The 20,129-nt window shown below is 44.1% G+C and overlaps 1 protein-coding gene across 1 annotated transcript in view; it reads left to right on the forward strand.

Annotated features, from left to right (window-relative positions):
- LOC121568783 (serine/threonine-protein kinase/endoribonuclease IRE1) overlaps positions 1-20,129 on the forward strand; it is a 30,960-nt gene that overhangs the window by 1,229 nt on the left and 9,602 nt on the right. The window contains 8 exon segments of the mRNA XM_045221006.1: positions 5,644-5,764; positions 11,574-11,607; positions 13,672-13,744; positions 14,807-14,879; positions 16,687-16,809; positions 17,204-17,305; positions 17,960-18,051; positions 18,053-18,222. Coding sequence (XP_045076941.1) covers positions 5,644-5,764; positions 11,574-11,607; positions 13,672-13,744; positions 14,807-14,879; positions 16,687-16,809; positions 17,204-17,305; positions 17,960-18,051; positions 18,053-18,222 — 788 coding nt within the window.

Consider the following 20,129-nt stretch of genomic DNA (forward strand, 5'->3'; position numbering starts at 1 on the left):
GTAACTTTCACCTATGATTGTATACCCAATGGATGGCTAATACAGACCATGCAAAAATATCCAACTTATTACAGGAGGACATGGTGTCTTTTTACCATGGAAGATGGATTCTATCCAACATGCAGCTTTATGAATAGCAGTGCACAGATGTTTGTTTAACACACTCGGCGCGCTAGTAATTCAGCATGCTTGTTCTGGTTGTGCTCACACTCTTACTGTCAGTCTTGTAGGTTTCTGTTTATCGGCCCAGCTATACTTGTAGGCAGTGCTAACCATGTGCATATAGACAGAGTTCAGTCTGTGTATACTCTGTGTTTGACTGTGTGTGCGCCCTATCTTAGCACAAGGCCAATGGCTTTGCAGGCACTTTGTGCGGCTGTATTAGGGTCTACATGTGCGGCAGAGACAGTGCCACTGTGAATGTTGACGAATGGAAGGAAGCACAAATACCTGTGCACAGAAAAATCACAACACAAACATGCTTGATGTTTTAAGTCTCCCTGGGGTCTCTGCACACACTAATATCTTGCCATCCGACCTGCCTACTTGTGCATTGCATGTGGGCAAAATAAGTAGACAGTTAAAAGAAAACCACCGTGAAATTTAATGCAAGGTGGTGATGAGGGCAATATGCTCAAGATAGGACACACAGGTTGTTCAACACAAAATATACATAACCTGGTCATGCATGGCCAATTGTACACCATGTCAGTTTAATTTCTTCACCTTCCCAAAAACATTTTCCTCTGATTTTGATCTGTGGTCACCAGAAGTGAGATGATAATGATCGTCATCAGTTCCTGTGTTAATTCATGCCTGCACGCAAACTGTGAGCACTACAGCAAGTAGGGAGGAAACATTCAGACCGTTTTGGAAACTTTCCATTGAAAGTGAATTAATGGAGGCAAGGTTGATAAAGCACTTGACAGAGTGAAGCAGTACATTTCTTGTACTGAGGATCTATTCTCGATGACAAAAAAAACTCACATTGTAAAAGTTGCTGTCAATAACAACCCTTCTAGGCAATGTTATATAGTAGGTAAATTAACAGGGAACCTGCAGATGTGGTGATGAAGGATCAGAAGCTCATTTCTACATTCAGTTCCACTAAAGATTTCCGAAGCAGCTTGTACTGTGTCCGGTTTCTGTTCTCCTATGTCCCCTTCTGGAGGGTGCATCTAGCGTCAATGTTTTTCCACTATCTTTTTGATTGGGCCTATGAATTTCATAGGCTAGTGTCTCACTTAGTGATTACAGTGGTTGAGAACTAGCATACATCTGGTCCCTACTTTGTATCACATTTGAACACATTTAGGTCTAAGCCTAGATGCTATGTAAAAAATTAACTTCTCACCAGTCTCTACCAGTGAGAACTTCAGCTCTAAGCATCAGTAGCATCACATTACACTGAAAAAGTACTTGTTTTCCCCTCCTTTGTGTTCCCTCTTCCCTGGTAGGCTTTGATTCCCATTGACTAATGGTGGGAAACCTGCCAATAACATGTACCTGAGGACAACTCCAGTCATGGGGTGTATGACATGGTGTTGAGCACAATGAAAATATCACTGCACGAGAACTCTTAGGCACATTCATTCCCTATCTCTTTAACAGAAAATGGCCTCATTGCAGAGGGAGAGAGGCAGAGTGAAAGCTCAGAACCTGCCAATAATTTTGTTTCGCCAAGTTTTGGTACATTATGTAACCCTAGCAGTGTTACGCAATGTCTGACTTCTTTCCCCTGTAAAAAGCATTAGAAGATGTAAACCAAATGGGGCCCCGCTCCAATGACCCTCTCTCTCTACTCCCTCTCCCAGATACAGACCGGTATAGAACTGAACTCCCCTCCCCTATACTATCAATCATACCTAACAACCGCGTACAGATGTCCCAAGGATGTACTTTTAGGCCTTAAGGTGTTAAACATTGTTTCGAACAGAGTGCTGATTCTCACAAACTCCAACCGTCCAGCAGATGTTCCAGAGATGTTGATGATTTTGAAACAGAGCAGGCAGGAGGTTTGTGGGGATGAATAATAATAAACTGACATTGATGGTTATTGTTTTACTGTTCCTGGTACAGTTCTTATGAGGTGACAAGCCAGTGGGAACAGCCACAGGTGTCCAGTATTGACACAAGCTCTCTCCGGTGTGTAGACTAAGATTACAGCAGGGTTAACTGAGCAAACAAACCCAGGAACACACACGTTTCCTTTTTTTACCAAAGACATTTTAAGATATACTGCTAAATAAATGAGCTGTAGCTAGCAAACAGCACCTAAGTGAAGTGGTTAGGTTATTATTGCTTTGAGCTCATCAGATAGGCCTAGCTTCATACAGTAACCTTGGTTTTCTTTCGTTACTCCAGGAGGCTGAGTGTGTTTGGTCTGGTCCATTTGGTAGACTGTAGATAGCTGGGAGGAAGACAACATAACAAGGCTGTTCTCCCTCATAAGTGGCTGAGTGCTGGGTAGGGCCTCTAGTAATTATAGATCAGTGATCTGCCTCTAACAGAAACAGCATGGGCTAGTTACACTATCCTGATGGCCCCTTGGAGGGGATGTTTCATCCCATAGAGTTAGAAATGAAATCCGTGTCTCAAGTAGTTTAAGACATTCAATTCTATGTTCTACTGTCCTAACTTGGGTTCGGCTGGAGGAGTGGGGACAGAGGTCAGCCACGGTACTATAATTACTCTGGCCCGGGGCCTCCAGAGTGGTGCAGTGGTCTAAGGCAGTGCTAGCTGTGCCACTAGAGATCCTGGTTCGAGTCCAGGCTCTGTCGCAGCAGGCCGCGACCGGGAGACCTATGGGGCGGCACACAATTGGCCCAGCGCCCTCCAGGGTAGGGGAGAGTTTGGCCGGCAGGGATGTTCTTGTCCCATCGCGGGCCGGGCGCAGTGCACGATGACTTGGTCGCCAGGTGTACGGCATATTGGTGCGACTGGCTTCCGGGTTAAGCGGGCACTGTGTCAAGAAGCAGTGCGGCTCAGTTGGGTTGTGTTTCGGAGGACACACGACTCTCGACCTTCGCCTCTCCCGTGTCCGTACGGTGATGGGACAAGACTATAACTACCAATTGGATACCACGAAATTGGGGAGAAAAAGGGGGTAAAATACAACAAATATATAATAAAATATTCACTCTGGCCCTAGCTGCCTCCTTTAGCTGAGTCATGGCTATAAGGGATATATCTTTGGTGAAATTAACGTCAAAAGGTTAAAAAATGGGTGCATTTTAGTTAACCCTTTTCCTAACCTTAACCCAATTCTCTTAACCTGCTAGGGAAAAGTCAAATCTGACAAAAGCTTAATCCCATCTTGTCAAAACCCTTGAGCAGCAAGTGCACTCTACAGTACAGACACCCCCACCCGGCCTCTTCCTGTGCCAAAAACAAAATGAAGACTACGGATCGCCTATCAGTGTGATGTTTTTTAAATTCTCCTTTGCACTCCCTGACCAAAGAGACTTCCAAGGAAAGAACCACCCCCTTCGCTTGACCCGGCTTCTGCTTAAAAAAGTGTGGTCAGTGATTCAAGCGCCGCATATGCCCACTTACGCATGCATACATATTTCCTCACCCTCTTTCTCTGGTTGTTTCATTCTCTCTCTCCAAAATTGCTGTCCATTCCACCACATGTTGGGCTACTGAACCCAGTCTAAGTCTGCCCATGTGGGCTTGCGTCCTCTCCCAGAGAGAGTGATATGAGAAGGACTGGAGAGAAACACATTCACATGTCTACCTCAGTCCACTCTGTCCCTGAGTTTCACATTAAAGCACGCCGACCATGCTTGCTTTATCAGCCTGATATGGTGGCTGGGCAGATGGCAGCGTGGCTCTGTTGCAGAACTTCTAGAATCTTGGCCTCCTCCTTTAGAACCTCTTCATACCATTTGTGCACTAGCTGCACTCTTAAGTCTCCCAGTCCCAACCCCTTATCTAGCCTTCCTTCCCACTCTTATCACAGACTCCTTTTTTAAAACAAATGTGTTCAGTTAAAGGCTCTGCATGGTCAATCTGACGTCTGAAGTGGCCATACAGCATTTACTGCGATGCAGCCTCCACAGACTTCAGGGCTTTCATACTTTTTGTGTTTAGTGGAGCAGAGAAGCGCTATTGTGAAGGAAGTGAGTTTGTGTTTATACAGGACATGCCGCCCCCACCTACCATCAACCAATCATGTCAAAGCGGAGCTATACGGAGCCCTCCGCATTTGTGAGGTGCACAGCGATGCGGAGCTTGATTTGGCCTGTGCATCCCTCCGGAGGATCCGCAATTGTGTCACACCCTCCATACGAAGCCTCTGAGCACATTTTCAGATCAAGCATAAATGGGCTTTTAGGCTAAAGGTGTCTGCGTGCTTCCCATCCAAAACAGTTCGGAACAGTATGTCAGCTGTGCACGTGAAGAAAATAAATTCTCAGGGGCAAGCTGAAGTCTGTAGCCGAAGTCTACGCCCCTTCGTCTGTGATTGGTCAACAGTAGGGATTCTTCAATGAGGTGTTTGTCATTCAATGAGACAAATCATTTATGCAATTTTTTCCCCTTGAAATACTGCACCTAACATCTTAGTTAGGTGCAAAGAATATCACCTTGGCAAAAATGTCAAAATTAATGACAGATTTCTGGAGTTATCGTAGATTAATTCGGACTTTTGAGGTGTCTCAAGGTGGACAAACAGTACTATTGACGCTTTTTTCTTCTTTTTCAAGCGAATGTCTTTTAAGGGACTATGCGAGCAGATGAACCGAAGCCTTAAGTCCCCCTTAACTCCCCCTCAGGCAGGTAGCTAGCGAGACCAAACTCCTCATCTGCCTCTAAGTGTTTTACACAGCCATTTTGGAGAGGGGGTAATGTTTGGCGATATGGGGGAGCAGTTAACCCTCTGGCAGTCCATTCAGTTCATCCTCCCTACCCCGGTGTCCCAGTCTAGTAGTAGTATTCAGGATATGCATTCAATTAATGAGGGAAACAGTCCTCTTTCTCAGGATAGGCATTCCTCTGGGGCCATATAAACTGCAGGAGAGAGGATCACATGCTCTTACCGTACTATGGTTCTCTGTTATGGCAGCACTTTGCCTGTATTCCTATGTAGAGTAGACTATTTTGTGATTATGAATACATAAGTTAGTTATGTATGATCAAACTGATTTGAATCTGTGTTCAATAATACCACATTTTAATTAGTAGCAACTGTTCATCGTTCACATTTACAATGCAACAGCACACATGCGGCCTTGTCTCTGATATGGCTATAGTTTCCATAAATGTTTGTGTCTAGCAATAGAGGCCATATCAGGGCTGATATGGCCAGAACTCTTTGGTCGACAGAATGTTATTGCATTGGCTGTAGATTAAACTATTTTTGAAAGAGGTGAATACTAAGTGTAGGTCCTTGGCTCATGTTGAATACATTTACATTTTAGTCATTTAGCAGACGCTCTTATCCAGAGCGACTTACAGTTAGTGAGTGCATACATTTTTCATACTGGCCCCCCGTGGGAATTGAACCCACAACCCTGGCGTTGCAAGCGCCATGCTCTACCAACTGAGCTACAGGAGGCAGTGGGGAGGAATACCACTAAAGAAGACGTTCTTCTGTTCCCCTATAGATGTGCTTTAAGTCTTTTGTGTTCTGTCTTGCAGAGTTTCTGCCGAGCCAGCACCGTCTCCCTCCCTGAAAGCCTGCTCTTTGTATCCACCCTGGATGGAAACCTACACGCCGTCAGCAAGAAGTCAGGCTCTATCAAATGGACGCTGAAAGAAGGTAAGGAAGAAGAGGAGAGTCCTGAGTAATTCACTAGCACCTTTGTTTGTTTGTCTCTATCAATCTGGAGGCGCTGTTAGGTGTTCGGGTTACACCTGCGAAACAGCGCCATTGTGGTGTTCCACAAGAATCATAATTGAGACCCCTTTAGTTTGCGAAAGTGAAGACCAGTTCTGTGTTTTGTATTTTGTTGAATGGTGAAAACCAGATTCAGAGCAGAAACATTATTTTGAGATGTAACTAATCACACAAAGTGTACGAGGCAGTGGGGAGGAGTGCACGTGTCAGCCTACTTTTTTACCTCAGTTGCATATCATTGCATGTACTAATACTGTAATACAGCTATTGAGGCACTGAATGGTTAGAGAAATCAACACTGTTCTAGTTCCGTTCTGGTAACCGTGGGAGTAGACTGTCTGTCATAAACTACGGTAGGTGTGTTATCATTCTCAGGGCTACCTTTCATAAAGGGATGTATTGACAGATCATTTTTCACTGACTAATGGCATTTCTGAAGCATTTCTGGGTTTTTAGATAATGGTGGGTGTTTTCACTCTATTTTCTGCTCTCCCGGCACATGAGTAAATGCAGTGAACGCTTTGCTCACGCATGCTAACCTGGTAATCATTAACCGGGAGAGAGTGGGACAGATATAGTCTTTAATCATGGTCAGGGGTGAACTGCTCTGCTGTATTTGTATTTCTCGTGTGTTTTTGTTCAACTTTACTTAAGTAATAAGGCCCGAGGGAGTATGGTATATGGCCAATATACCACGGCTAAGGGCTGTTCTTATGCACGATGCACCGCGGAGTGCCTGGATACAGCCCTTAGCTGTGGTATATTAGTAATATACGTGGTATATTGGTAATATACCACAAACACCCGATGTGCCTTACTGCTATTATAAACTGGTTACCAACGTAATTAGAGCAATAAAAATACATGTTTTATCATACGTGGTATACGGTCTGATATACAGTGGGGGAAAAAGTATTTAGTCAGACACTAATTGTGCAAGTTCTCCCACTTAAAAAGATGAGAGAGGCCTGTAATTTATCATAGGTACACGTCAACTATGACAGACAAATTGAGAGAAAAAAATTCCAGAAAATCACATTGTAGAATTTTTAATGAATTTATTTGCAAATTATGGTGGAAAATAAGTATTTGGTCACATACAAACAAGCAAGATTTCTGGCTCTCACAGACATGTAACTTCTTCTTTAAGAGGCTCCTCTGTCCTCCACTCGTTACCTGTATTAATGGCACCTGTTTGAACTTGTTATCAGTATAAAAGACACCTGTCCACAACCTCAAACAGTCACACTCCAAACTCCACTATGGCCAAGACCAAAGAGCTGTCAAAGGACACCAGAAACAAAATTGTAGACCTGCACCAGGCTGGGAAGACTGAATCTGCAATAGGTAAGCAGCTTGGTTTGAAGAAATCAACTGTGGGAGCAATTATTAGGAAATGGAAGACATACAAGACCACTGATAATCTCCCTCGATCTGGGGCTCCACGCAAGATCTCACCCCGTGGGGTCAAAATGATCACAAGAACGGTGAGCAAAAATCCCAGAACCACACGGGGGGACCTAGTGAATGACCTGCAGAGAGCTGGGACCAAAGTAACAAAGCCTACCATCAGTAACACACGCCGCCAGGGACTCAAATCCTGCAGTGCCAGACGTGTCCCCCTGCTTAAGCCAGTACATGTCCAGGCCCGTCTGAAGTTTGCTAGAGTGCATTTGGATGATCCAGAAGAGGATTGGGAGAATGTCATATGGTCAGATGAAACCAAAATAGAACTTTTTGGTAACAACTCAACTCGTCGTGTTTGGAGGACAAAGAATGCTGAGTTGCATCCAAAGAACACCATACCTACTGTGAAGCATGGGGGTGGAAACATCATGCTTTGGGGCTGTTTTTCTGCAAAGGGACCAGGACGACTGATCCGTGTAAAGGAAAGAATGAATGGGGCCATGTATCGTGAGATTTTGAGTGAAAAATATGAAACGTGGCTGGGTCTTTCAGCATGACAATGATCCCAAACACACCGCCCGGGCAACGAAGGAGTGGCTTCGTAAGAAGCATTTCAAGGTCCTGGAGTGGCCTAGCCAGTCTCCAGATCTCAACCCCATAGAAAATCTTTGGAGGGAGTTGAAAGTCCGTGTTGCCCAGCGACAGCCCCAAAACATCACTGCTCTAGAGGAGATCTGCATGGAGGAATGGGCCAAAATACCAGCAACAGTGTGTGAAAACCTTGTGAAGACTTACAGAAAACGTTTGACCTGTGTCATTGCCAACAAAGGGTATATAACAAAGTATTGAGAAACTTTTGTTATTGACCAAATACTTATTTTCCACCATAATTTGCAAATAAATTCATTAAAAATCCTACAATGTGATTTTCTGGATATCTTTTTTTCATTTTGTCTGTCATAGTTTACATGTACCTATGATGAAAATTACAGGCCTCTCTCATCTTTTTAAGTGGGAGAACTTGCACAATTGGTGGCTGAATAAATACTTTTTTTCCCCACTGTACAACGGCTTTCAGCCAATCAGCATTCAGAGCTCGAACCACCCAGTTTATAATTTATTTTATAGTACTGCTGATATTGATTACTGCATTGTTGGAAAAGCGCTTGCAAGAAAGGTATTTCGGTGTACTTGTTTTGCGCACGTGACAAGAAAAACACACTTTCATATCTAAACATCCTGTCTGAGGTTACATGGTTAGAATGACCATTGGTATGATTAGCATACTAATGCAGGGTCCCTTTACTAGAAATCATGTAGCTGGACTAGTAACGTTACTGAAACACCATTTCAGATTCAAGCTGAACAAAGAATGCAAACCGTATCAGATGAGCTGAATAACAGGGAAATGGTGGATCACAAATGGATGACCTTTCATGTCAAAAGTGAAACCAGTGAGTCACACCTGATACCATACAACATCATTAATAAACATCAGAATATGGAATCAGTCACGTCTGAGCCCTGTGTGCCCGATGTTCTCGAAATGCCCTTTAATATGAACATGGACAGGGACAGCACCAGGTCACCTTTCACACACACCTGCTGTCTTCCCTGAGGCCTAACTAACTAAAGCCCACAGCCAGGAGGTAGGCAGGTCTTCCCTGAGGCCTAACTGACTAACTCCCACAGAAGGAGCCAGGAGGGAGGTAGGAACCTGTCAGTCGGGCCCAAACCAGGGTTGGCATGATGGAGTGAGTCCCATCCCTGGTCCTGTCCCGTCCTTTTTATCCACGCCAAACTTGGTGCAAAACCACGCACACGAGTAACCTAGCAACATTCAAATCCGCGCTGATTGGTCAGAGTTCGGACGTACTCTGTGACGACGTAAATGCGCGCGAGAGAGGAAGAGTTCGGAGTTTGCGCGTGCCTGCCATGCCACGAACCGCGGGAGATGCGCAGTTTTGCGGCCTCGTTTTGAAATGAGCTAAAGTAAAGGCAAGCAACAAGTGACTGAAGATAGCTAACATTACATGATTGTCAGTAATGGTGAACTATTGGAGCTAGCTTTGCCCATTCAGCTAGAGCTAACTATGCAGCATCTATTTTAGTTGCCAACTAGCACAAATGTCATGTAGCTAAGTATCTTAATAGGCCTTTCGTAAACACTTAGATAGCTTAGTGTGGGTAACACACTACTAGACAGCTTCAGCCCAATCGGCGTTGTAAACTAGCGATAACACTTGATATAATTCACAGTTTACTTACCGCCAAAAACAATGCAACTATCCATGATGTCGATGCTATCCAGCTGGTCAATCAGGCTGGCTGCAATCACTCACTAAAAAGCTACATTGTTTAATGCAACTTCATATCCAAATTAGGGGGAAATGCAGGGTATGGATGGCAATGTTTTGGTGGGGATTCCGTCTGTAGCGTTCGTTCTTTTAAAACGCAGGAACAACCGAACTCTGACCAATCAGCGCGGCTTTGAATGTTGCTATGTTTCTTGTCGGTGTGGTTTTGCACCAAGTTTGGCGTGGATAAAAAGGACGCGGACTATGTCACTGTCCTGACCCTAATGCACCTACCAGTGACATTTATGGGCACACCGGCCCAAATATACTATTTCATACGACAACACACATACATTAATATTCAGTGTGTCCTCCCAAACAGTTATACTATCAGGTGAGGCGCATATTCAGTGAAGGGAAAGAACATTGAGGTCAGATCACAGAACACGGCTCTCTATCATGACAAATGGAGAAAACGTTCTACTAAAAAATATATATATCTCCAGCATGGTCGTCCGTAAAATATGTCATCACCACCAGTCAGGATTGTAATCATTGTATACGCTAGTATTTTCATGGGTGGGCTTTGTTGTTCCACCTACTATGTTCTGAGTGTTGTTCCCTACTGAATGTTCCTTGGTAATACAGCAATCTGTGACACAGGCTGCGTTTACACAGGCAGCCCAATTCAGATTTATTTTCCCCCACTAATTTTTGTTTTGACCATTCAGATCTACTCACATCAGATCTTTTTCAAAGCTGATCTGACTGGTCAAAATACCAATTAGTAGAAAAAATATCACAATTGGGCTACCTGTGTAAACGCAGTTCCAGGTAATCCACCCAGCCAGACCCCTTCCAGTCAGAGCAGAGGTTCCATCTGGCTGACCTTGTGTACTCGCACTGCCGCTGTGTGCGTTTGTCTAGTAGTAGTAGTAGTAGTAGTAGTAGTAGTAGTAATGTGTCATCACGCACTGGCCCTGTGTGTGTGCCTGTTTGGCAGGGTGGCCTGGGTGCTGGGTCGCATTCAACGTGTTGCAACATTACAGGACATTCAGATAGAAATATATGATGTAGATCAGACCTGCTTCTGTCTATCATGTAGGATAGGGAATCATGTCCGCTCTATACAATGCATTTCTATCTGCGAAGTTCAGAATACAACCTGGGTCTTTATAGTGAGTATTAATATGTCCCCTGTGGGCTACTGGCCACTGTTTATTTAGGCTATACTGACATCATTAGGCAAATAAGGGGCGTTGGCGTCTTATCAGTTAGGAGTTAGGGCAAGTGTGGTTTAAGGAGCTTTTTAACCTGAGACCAATACTGCAGGGGTCTATGCTGACCATTTTTACAAGGAGCACGTGTGCGCGTAAGTTGAAAAATGTAGGTGCACGCAAAGAAATTGAGGAGCACAATGAATCCTTAGATTTCTTAATTTTTCTAGGCACACGGGTGCTCCTAAATTTAAATTCCAGGTCGCACAACAAAATATTTAGTCGCATATGCAAGTAAAATGGTCTCACTGTAGATCCCTGCAATGGCTTTCCCAGGAATAGGTGTATTGTTGGTCAAGAGACAAGGAGACTGTAAAGTGCCTCTGTGATAGCATTTTTGTCTCGATGGATCCCTTTTTTGAGAAAGATTGTGTACTGTAGCCTTCGTTGTAAAATATTATTATATTACTCTCCATTCACAACATCTGCATGATTACTGTCAATGTCTCGGTTGGTGCCCTTTCTCAAGACCACCCTTTCTCAAGACCAGAGAGTGAAAGGTCCCTGACTGAAAAGTTTTCAGTAAACCTTCTGAGTTAATTCTGTGTGTGAGTAATCTTTTATGAACTGAATAACTATGGGGTTTATATTCAGACCGGAGAGACAGCAGTGTAGTGGTTCATATTGTGTACTGTAAACATGTTGCTGACTCTTGATCAACCGGTACTGTGCATCATTTGTATTGTAGTGTACTGTTCATGTCACTGATGACTGAAAGACACATTTTCTTCCTTTTTCTTCTGTGGACAGATCCTGTTCTTCAGGTCCCAACGCATGTGGCAGAGTAAGTATCATCAAGCATGTGTGTGCGTGTGTGTCAGTTTGTGTGTGTGACAGTTTGTGTGTATCAGTTTGTGCATGTGTGTATCAGTTTGTGTGTCAGTTTGTGTGTGTGCGTGTGTGTATCAGTTTGTGTGTGTGCGTGTGTGTCAGTTTGTGTGTGCGTGTGTGTCAGTTTGTGTGTGTATCAGTTTGTGTACGTGTGTCAGTTTCCTGTTGCTCTCAATACACTATCTGCTGAGCATGCATACAGTGGGGGAAAAAAGTATTTATTCAGCCACCAATTGTGCAAGTTCTCACACTTAAAAAATTGAGAGAGGCCTGTAATTTTCATCATAGGTACACATCAACTATGACAGACAAAAAGAGAAAAAAAATCCAGAAAATCACATTGTAGGATTTTTAATGAATTTATTTGCAAATTATGGTGGAAAATAAGTATTTGGTCAATAACAAAAGTTTCTCAATACTTTGTTATATACCCTTTGTTGGCAATGACACAGGTCAAACGTTTTCTGTAAGTCTTCACAAGGTTTTCACACACTGTTGCTGGTATTTTGGCCCATTCCTCCATGCAGATCTCCTCTAGAGCAGTGATGTTTTGGGGCTGTCGCTGGGCAACACGGACTTTCAACTCCCTCCAAAGATTTTCTATGGGGTTGAGATCTGGAGACTGGCTAGGCCACTCCAGGACCTTGAAATGCTTCTTACGAAGCCACTCCTTCGTTGCCCGGGCGGTGTGTTTGGGATCATTGTCATGCTGAAAGACCCAGCCACGTTTCATCTTCAATGCCCTTGCTGATGGAAGGAGGTTTTCACTCAAAATCTCACGATACATGGCCCCATTCATTCTTTCCTTTACACGGATCAGTCGTCCTGGTCCCTTTGCAGAAAAACAGCCCCAAAGCATGATGTTTCCACCCCCATGCTTCACAGTAGGTATGGTGTTCTTTGGATGCAACTCAGCATTCTTTGTCCTCCAAACACGACGAGTTGAGTTGTTACCTTATCTGACCATATGACATTCTCCCAATCCTCTTCTGGATCATCCAAATGCACTCTAGCAAACTTCAGACGGGCCTGGACATGTACTGGCTTAAGCAGGGGGACAAATCTGGCACTGCAGGATTTGAGTCCCTGGCGGCGTAGTGTGTTACTGATGGTAGGCTTTGTTACTTTGGTCCCAGCTCTCTGCAGGTCATTCACATGTGGTTCTGGGATTTTTGCTCACCGTTCTTGTGATCATTTTGACCCCACGGGGTGAGATCTTGCGTGGAGCCCCAGATCGAGGGAGATTATCAGTGGTCTTGTATGTCTTCCATTTCCTAATAATTGCTCCCACAGTTGATTTCTTCAAACCAAGCGGCTTACCTATTGCAGATTCAGTCTTCCCAGCCTGGTGCAGGTCTACAATTTTGTTTCTGGTGTCCTTTGACAGCTCTTTGGTCTTGGCCATAGTGGAGTTTGGAGTGTGACTGTTTGAGGTTGTGGACAGGTGTCTTTTATACTGATAACAAGTTCAAACAGGTGCCATTAATACAGGTAACGAGTGGAGGACAGTGGAGCCTCTTAAAGAAGTTACAGGTCTGTGAGAGCCAGAAATCTTGCTTGTTTGTAGGTGACCAAATACTTATTTTCCACCATAATTTGCAAATAAATTCATTAAAAATCCTACAATGTGATTTTCTGGATTTATTTGTCTCAATTTGTCTGTCATAGTTGACGTGTACCTATGATGAAAATTACAGGCCTCTCTCATCTTTTTAAGTGGGAGAACTTGCACAATTGGTGGCTGACTAAATACTTTATTCCCCCACTGTAGCTGTGTTTGTCCTGTTCTGCTTGAGCAATAAGACTGTACTCTATTCAAAATACAACAGGGTTCATTGATGACTGATCTTACAATGTGTAAGCCCTATCCAACAATAAAATCCAACTTTATTTAGGCCTATTGCGTACAGGTGTCACAACACACTTCACCTTGAATTATGTATGATCTGTCGGAGTGTTAACATTCTCTCCCTCATCTCTCTCTCTTTATCTCCCCCATCCCTCTCTCTCGCCGTAGACCAGCTTTTCTGCCTGACCCTAACGATGGCAGCCTGTACTCTCTAGGAGGGAAGAACAACGAGGGACTGACGGTAAGAGAGAGGAACCACTGAACCCCCTTATTAGACTAGCAGGGTCACCCCTCACTAGAGAGGAACCACTGAACCCCCTTATTAGACTAGCAGGGTCACCCATCACTAGAGAGGAACCACTGAACCCCCTTATTAGACTAGCAGGGTCACCCCTCACTAGAGAGGAACCACTGAACCCCCTTATTAGACTAGCAGGGTCACCCATCACTAGAGAGGAACCACTGAACCCCCTTATTAGACTAGCAGGGTCACCCCTCACTAGAGAGGAACCACTGAACCCCTTTATTAGACTAGCAGGGTCACCCATCACTAGAGAGGAACCACTGAACCCCCTTATTAGACTAGCAGGGTCACCCATCACTAGAGAGGAACCACTGAACCCCCTTATTAGACTAGCAGGGTCACCCATCACTAGAGAGGAACCACTGAACCCCCTTATTAGACAGGCAGGGTCACCCATCACTAGAGAGGAACCACTGAACCCCTTTATTAGACTAGCAGGGTCACCCCTCACTAGAGAGGAACCACTGAACCCCTTTATTAGACAAGCAGGGTCACCCATCACTAGAGAGGAACCACTGAACCCCTTTATTAGACTAGCAGGGTCACCCATCACTAGAGAGGAACCACTGAACCCCTTTATTAGACTAGCAGGGTCACCCCTCACTAGAGAGGAACCACTGAACCCCTTTATTAGACTAGCAGGGTCACCCCTCACTAGAGAGGAACCACTGAACCCCTTTATTAGACTAGCAGGGTCACCCATCACTAGAGAGGAACTGACAGTTTCCTTTTTCTCTAGAAGGCCACTGCATATCTGCCCGCCACAGGTGATAAGCAAGTCACGCAAAACATGTAGTGCACATCGGTGTGTGTGTGTGTGCGCGCATCATGTTTCTGTTTTTGGCGTAGTAGCAGAGTCTGTGTGAGATTGTGAGTGTGGGCATGGTGTATGTGGTTTATTATGAAATAGCATTGCTCAACATTGACCCCTTGATATTGATACATTCACAGTAAACATGCTTATGAGTGGGCCAACTAACATTTCCCTGTTTTCCACAGAAACTGCCTTTCACCATACCTGAGCTGGTCCAGGCGTCGCCCTGCCGCAGCTCTGACGGGATCCTCTACATGGGTAAGTCTTCCAGCTCTCAGACCTAGAGTATATGACACACACTGACATAACATGTAGACATTTAGAACAGACCAGGAACAGGTTGGACTACGTTGTCATGGATACCTGCTCTACCAAGCGTGGCAACCGTTCAAGTCCCGATCAGGCTGACCTCTAATGAATGAATCTAATCTTGTTAGAACTACAAGACGTTACACTACATTAGCATTCATTTCACCTCACGGTCATCATAACCCCTGCTCCTTTGAATATACTGCGGTCCGAAGGCGTTCACGTAATCTAACCTATCTGCCGTGCCATTGTTCAGCGGAGAAAATGGATGTCACGTTTCTTCTCAGTCCTGTAGAAGTTTTCACACCCATTCACTGAAGCCACTGCGAGCACAAAGGGAGAATGTTCTGTGTTAATTGTCAAACCTGTTGGCCAATGGCAATTTTCACCTCACACTGTGCTAGACAAACAACTGTAATCTTCAGTCTAAAGTCGCCCTGCAGAGTCAGTTTGAGGAACAGCTCAGCCAACAACATCCTACTCACGGGGTGGGGCCACCAGCACTGCAGATAGGCCACTGTTTCGTAATCCATCAGGCGTAGTTATTATAGTCCTGCCAGAATAACTATTAGTGTCACTCCCTTCAACAACGCAATAGGGAGACAGTGCACTACTAGGGCATGGGGGTGTTTTTAATAACATACTATAGGTAGGTAAACACCCAATACCATCTGGGAGAATGCTGGGTGCATGTCTAGCCCACTTGTGTTTTTACTTAACTGTCCCACCCATTCACTCAAAGTATAAAAAGGATAATAAACAACTCTGATTGAATGCGGTTCAACTGCATGTTTGGCTCTGCTTTCAGACCAGAGACCAGTAGGTTTTTCCAATGTTATTAGGCTGACTGCTCTGTGTTTCCTAGGGCTGGGCGATGTGGCCTAAAAAGAGCCATGCATAATGCACATTCATTAATAATAAGTAACTTCTTGTAGCAGGCATTATAGAAAATTAACACCGGTCTCATACAAAATCTCTGAAGCCCAAGCCCACGTGCTAGTGAGTAGCCAACTTGGATCTATTTGCTAGTTAACAAGGTAGAACAGTTGAATTGTTATGAATACACCCTTCTGTCCATCCCATAACAGTTTGAACAGCATGTTAACCTGTCCAATTTGTTCAGATGTTGAAATAAAGTGGCCTACCAAATTTCTCAGAATGAGAATGAGTTGCCAATTCCGGATATATTTGTGTTTTATGCTTATTGCATATTTATAAAAACACAGACTAGACCTTGTATAATAGTCTTTGGCTAAAATGCTCCTAGCGGTACGCAATGCTGCGCGCGACAGAAATGGAGCATGAATTTTCCAGAATCAATGTTCGTTGATACTCCTGTTTTAGTAGTGTCTGCTCTGTGTGCAATTTGGGGAGGTGAGACATAAAAAGGGCATTGTTAGAAAGGTTAACTCATCTATCACATCATTTTACTGTATCAATGTCTTTCGGTGTCCATATGATCGAATCTGTTGGACCAGACCTCAAAATACAAATAGCGAGTTGAAAACGCTTGTCTTAGAGGAAGAAGTGATCTCTCATCTTTGTAGTTGTGAGTGGAAGGGGGAGGGGCTTGGTGTGTGTGTCAGTGGGAAGGTGCACGGTCACAGCAGGAGAGAAGGAGACCAGACCAAAAAGACAACATGAGAAGCGGACATCAACGCCCATCAAAACACCCAGCCCTATTGTGTCCATGTGTTTGTGTCCTCATGATGTCCTTATGTCTGTTTTTTATCACTTTGTGTGCGTGCGTGTGTAGGTAAGAAGCAGGACCTGTGGTACGTGGTGGACCTGTTGACAGGGGAGAAGCAGCAGACCCTCACGTCCTCCTTTGCTGAGATGCTGTGTCCCTCCTCCTCCCTGCTCTACCTGGGACGCACCGGTAGGCCCCTGTAGCTCACACCACACCCACCCACTTTTATGTGTCACTTTAGATGACTTGTCTGTGGCTTGTTGTAGATATTTATGGCAGTTGTAAGGGTCAGGCTGCCAGGGCAGCAGTCCAAGAAGTAGCCTGTAAATGCTTTGAGGCATGGAGACTCTGTCGGGGGAACATGAATTTGGACTTCTGTCATGTTATCCTGTGTTTTTCTAAGTTGGCCAGTGTTGTCACCATAGCTAGCATGGCTGTATAGTTGTAATAAGCGGTCTCACCATTTCTTCCCAAAGCCCAACATCACCGTGGGTTGAGTCCTGTGGAGTTTAGGTTCACTACTCTGGCATATCCTACATGTTATAGGCTACAGTATATCACGTTGTCCCTTTGTCTTCCCCAGAGTACACCATCACCATGTACGACACCAAGAGTAGAGAGCTCCGCTGGAATGCCACCTACTTTGACTACGCCTCCACGCTGCCTGACGATGACACCAAATACAGTAAGACATGCTTTTATACTACTTCTCTATAGCGACAGTGAATGCAGGCAGTGTGTGTGAGAGAGACTGCGTTGTTTGAGATATGCTGTCTGGTAGGGCTGTGATGATACCAGTATCACAATATATTTTCTATGGCAAAAATGAAAACACAAAGCAGATCAGACTCTTTGGTCCTTTTAAAAACCTGCTGTATGTAAAATATTGTGTGCTATAATAGCTTGGAAAATAAATTAATGTGACTCTGGATGACAACATAATGATGGTGGTTTCCAACAATCGGGCTGTTTTCCTAAATACGTTTTCTTGCCATGATACTAATGACAATTGTGGTACTGATATCGTCCCGGCCCTGTTCTCTGGTTGAAGGCATTTCTCATACTACATAGATCCAGGGAGATGATTTTATACTGTCATAATCCTCAACATATTACTATAGAACATCATCCAATATTAAGGAAACCAATATTAAATATGATTCTCCTCACGTCTCTCTCTCTCTCCTCACATCTCCATCTCTCTTTCCCTCTCTCCCTCTTTCTATATATGTGTATATATTATCCACCTCACGTCATCTTTCACATAGTTGTACTGATGCAATACGTACACCCAGTTTACATAACCCCCCCCCCTCCTCCTCTCCCCCTCTCCTTATAGAGATGGCCCACTTTGTCTCCAACGGTGACGGGCTGGTGGTGACAGTGGACAGTGAGTCGGGTGACGTCCAGTGGATCCAGAATTACAACTCCCCCCGTGGTGGCCATGTACATCTGGCAGCGCGAGGGCCTGCGCAAGGTGCCGCTCACCAACGTCGCTGTGGAAACGTTGCGCTACCTCACCTTCATGTCAGGCGAGGTGGGCCGCATCACGCAGTGGAAGTATCCCTTCCCCAAGGAGAAGAAGCCCAAGAACAAGCTCATGTAAGTAGACCGTGTGAACGACAGTGGCTCCCCTTTAGTTACTCAGCTATGGAGGCTGCAAAATCCTGACTTAAGATATTACTTTGTATGTGGCTTATGCTTTCATAGAAAAACACAGACAATGGGATGAAACTTTTTCATTGTCACTTTTTGACAGGGAAGAGTCTCTATTTTAGCCCCAGACCAAGGGTGATTGACCGTCATCTTGAACTTCTTCCATTTTCTAATAATTGTGCCAACAGTTGTTGCCTTCTCACCAAGCTGCTTGCCTATTGTCCTGTAGCCCATCCCAGCCTTTTGCAGGTCTACAATTATATCCCTGATGTCCTTACACAGCTCTCTGGTCTTGGCCATTAATATAATAATAATATGCCATTTAGCAGACGCTTTTATCCAAAGCGACTTACAGTCATGCGTGCATACATTTTTGTGTATGGGTGGTCCCGGGATCGAACCCACTACCTTGGCGTTACAAGCGCCGTGCTCTACCAGCTGAGCTACAGAGGACCATTGTGGAGAGGTTGGAGTCTGTTTGATTGAGTGTGTGGACAGGTGTCTTTTATACAGGTAACGAGTTCAAACAGGTGCAGTTAATACAGGTAATGAGTGGAGAACAGGAGGGCTTCTTAAAGGAAAACTAACAGGTCTGTGAGAGCTGGAATTCTTACTGGTTGGTAGGTGATCAAATACTTATGTCATGCAATAAAATGCAAATTAATTACTTAAAAATGATACAATGTGATTTTCTGGATTTTTGTTTTAGATTCCGTCTCTCACAGTTGAAGTGTACCTATGATAAAAATTACAGACCTCTACATGCTTTGTAAGTAGGAAAACCTGCAAAATCGGCAGTGTATCAAATACTTGTTCTCCCCACTGTGTGTGTGTGTGTGTGTGTATGCACATTCAATGCCCATGGCTATGGGAAGATTTGCATGAAAGTTCAAACTAAAACAGTAGTCAGCTCTACACTTTAAAATACCCATCCCCTGGGGTATTTACTCTAGAAAAACAATGACATGAGGATAAAATAGAGAATCTTCCCTGTCAAAAAGTGACAATGAAAAAGTTTCATCCCATTATTTATGTGTATATTTGTATGACATTTGCATATCTGGCTGAGGATTCCGTCCTGATTGGTTAGGAACAGAAACCCCGCCCTTTTCTATACAATGTTGATTGGTTTCTATCAGCTCCAGTCTATGCTCAGCAAGACTCCAAGCAGAGCCTCTCCCCTTGAGCATTTGCCACAGCATTTCAGCCAAGACCATTCTCCTTTGACTCCTATTGAAGTAGTTTGTCACGCTTATTTAGCCACTTCCATTCTCTTTGATGATTAATTAAATAATTTACTCTGAATCTGTTTGATTGTTTTCCTTCAAGGCATTTCTTTTGTAAACGGCCCCTTTGAAAATGCTTCTGCTAAACTCTTGAAGTCTGACAAGTAATGTAAGATGGGTTGAGTAAGTTGATGTTGATGTTGCAAGCAGCACATGTTATGGTATTTGATCTCCCCATCCTGAGAACAGGGGTTGGCCCCAACTCTACCAGTCGTGTTAGAGCTTTGATATGCATTCCAGGGCTCTGAATCATTGATGGGGTATTGAAGATCCGTTTTATATCTAGGTTTGATGATTGCACGAGCCAGTGGTGGTGTAGTCAGGACTTGCAGAGATTTATCCCTTTATGAACAAATGATGCACATCCAACCAACACAGATGGCCTCTTTCAGTCGTGGTTTCACAATACAGTTCTGTACTTCTATTTAAACCAGCTTTCAGAAGAAACGAGAAATAACAGTTTCAGTGGGTGATCTTGTAGTGTGTGTGTGAAATTGTCTGTTTGTAACCAAGAGTGTAGTTTTCTGACTCAAATCAAAGCTGTCTACAGTATAATATAGAATCTCC

The sequence above is a fragment of the Coregonus clupeaformis genome, chromosome 7 (assembly GCF_020615455.1).
Source record: "Coregonus clupeaformis isolate EN_2021a chromosome 7, ASM2061545v1, whole genome shotgun sequence".
Classification (NCBI taxonomy): domain Eukaryota; kingdom Metazoa; phylum Chordata; class Actinopteri; order Salmoniformes; family Salmonidae; genus Coregonus; species Coregonus clupeaformis.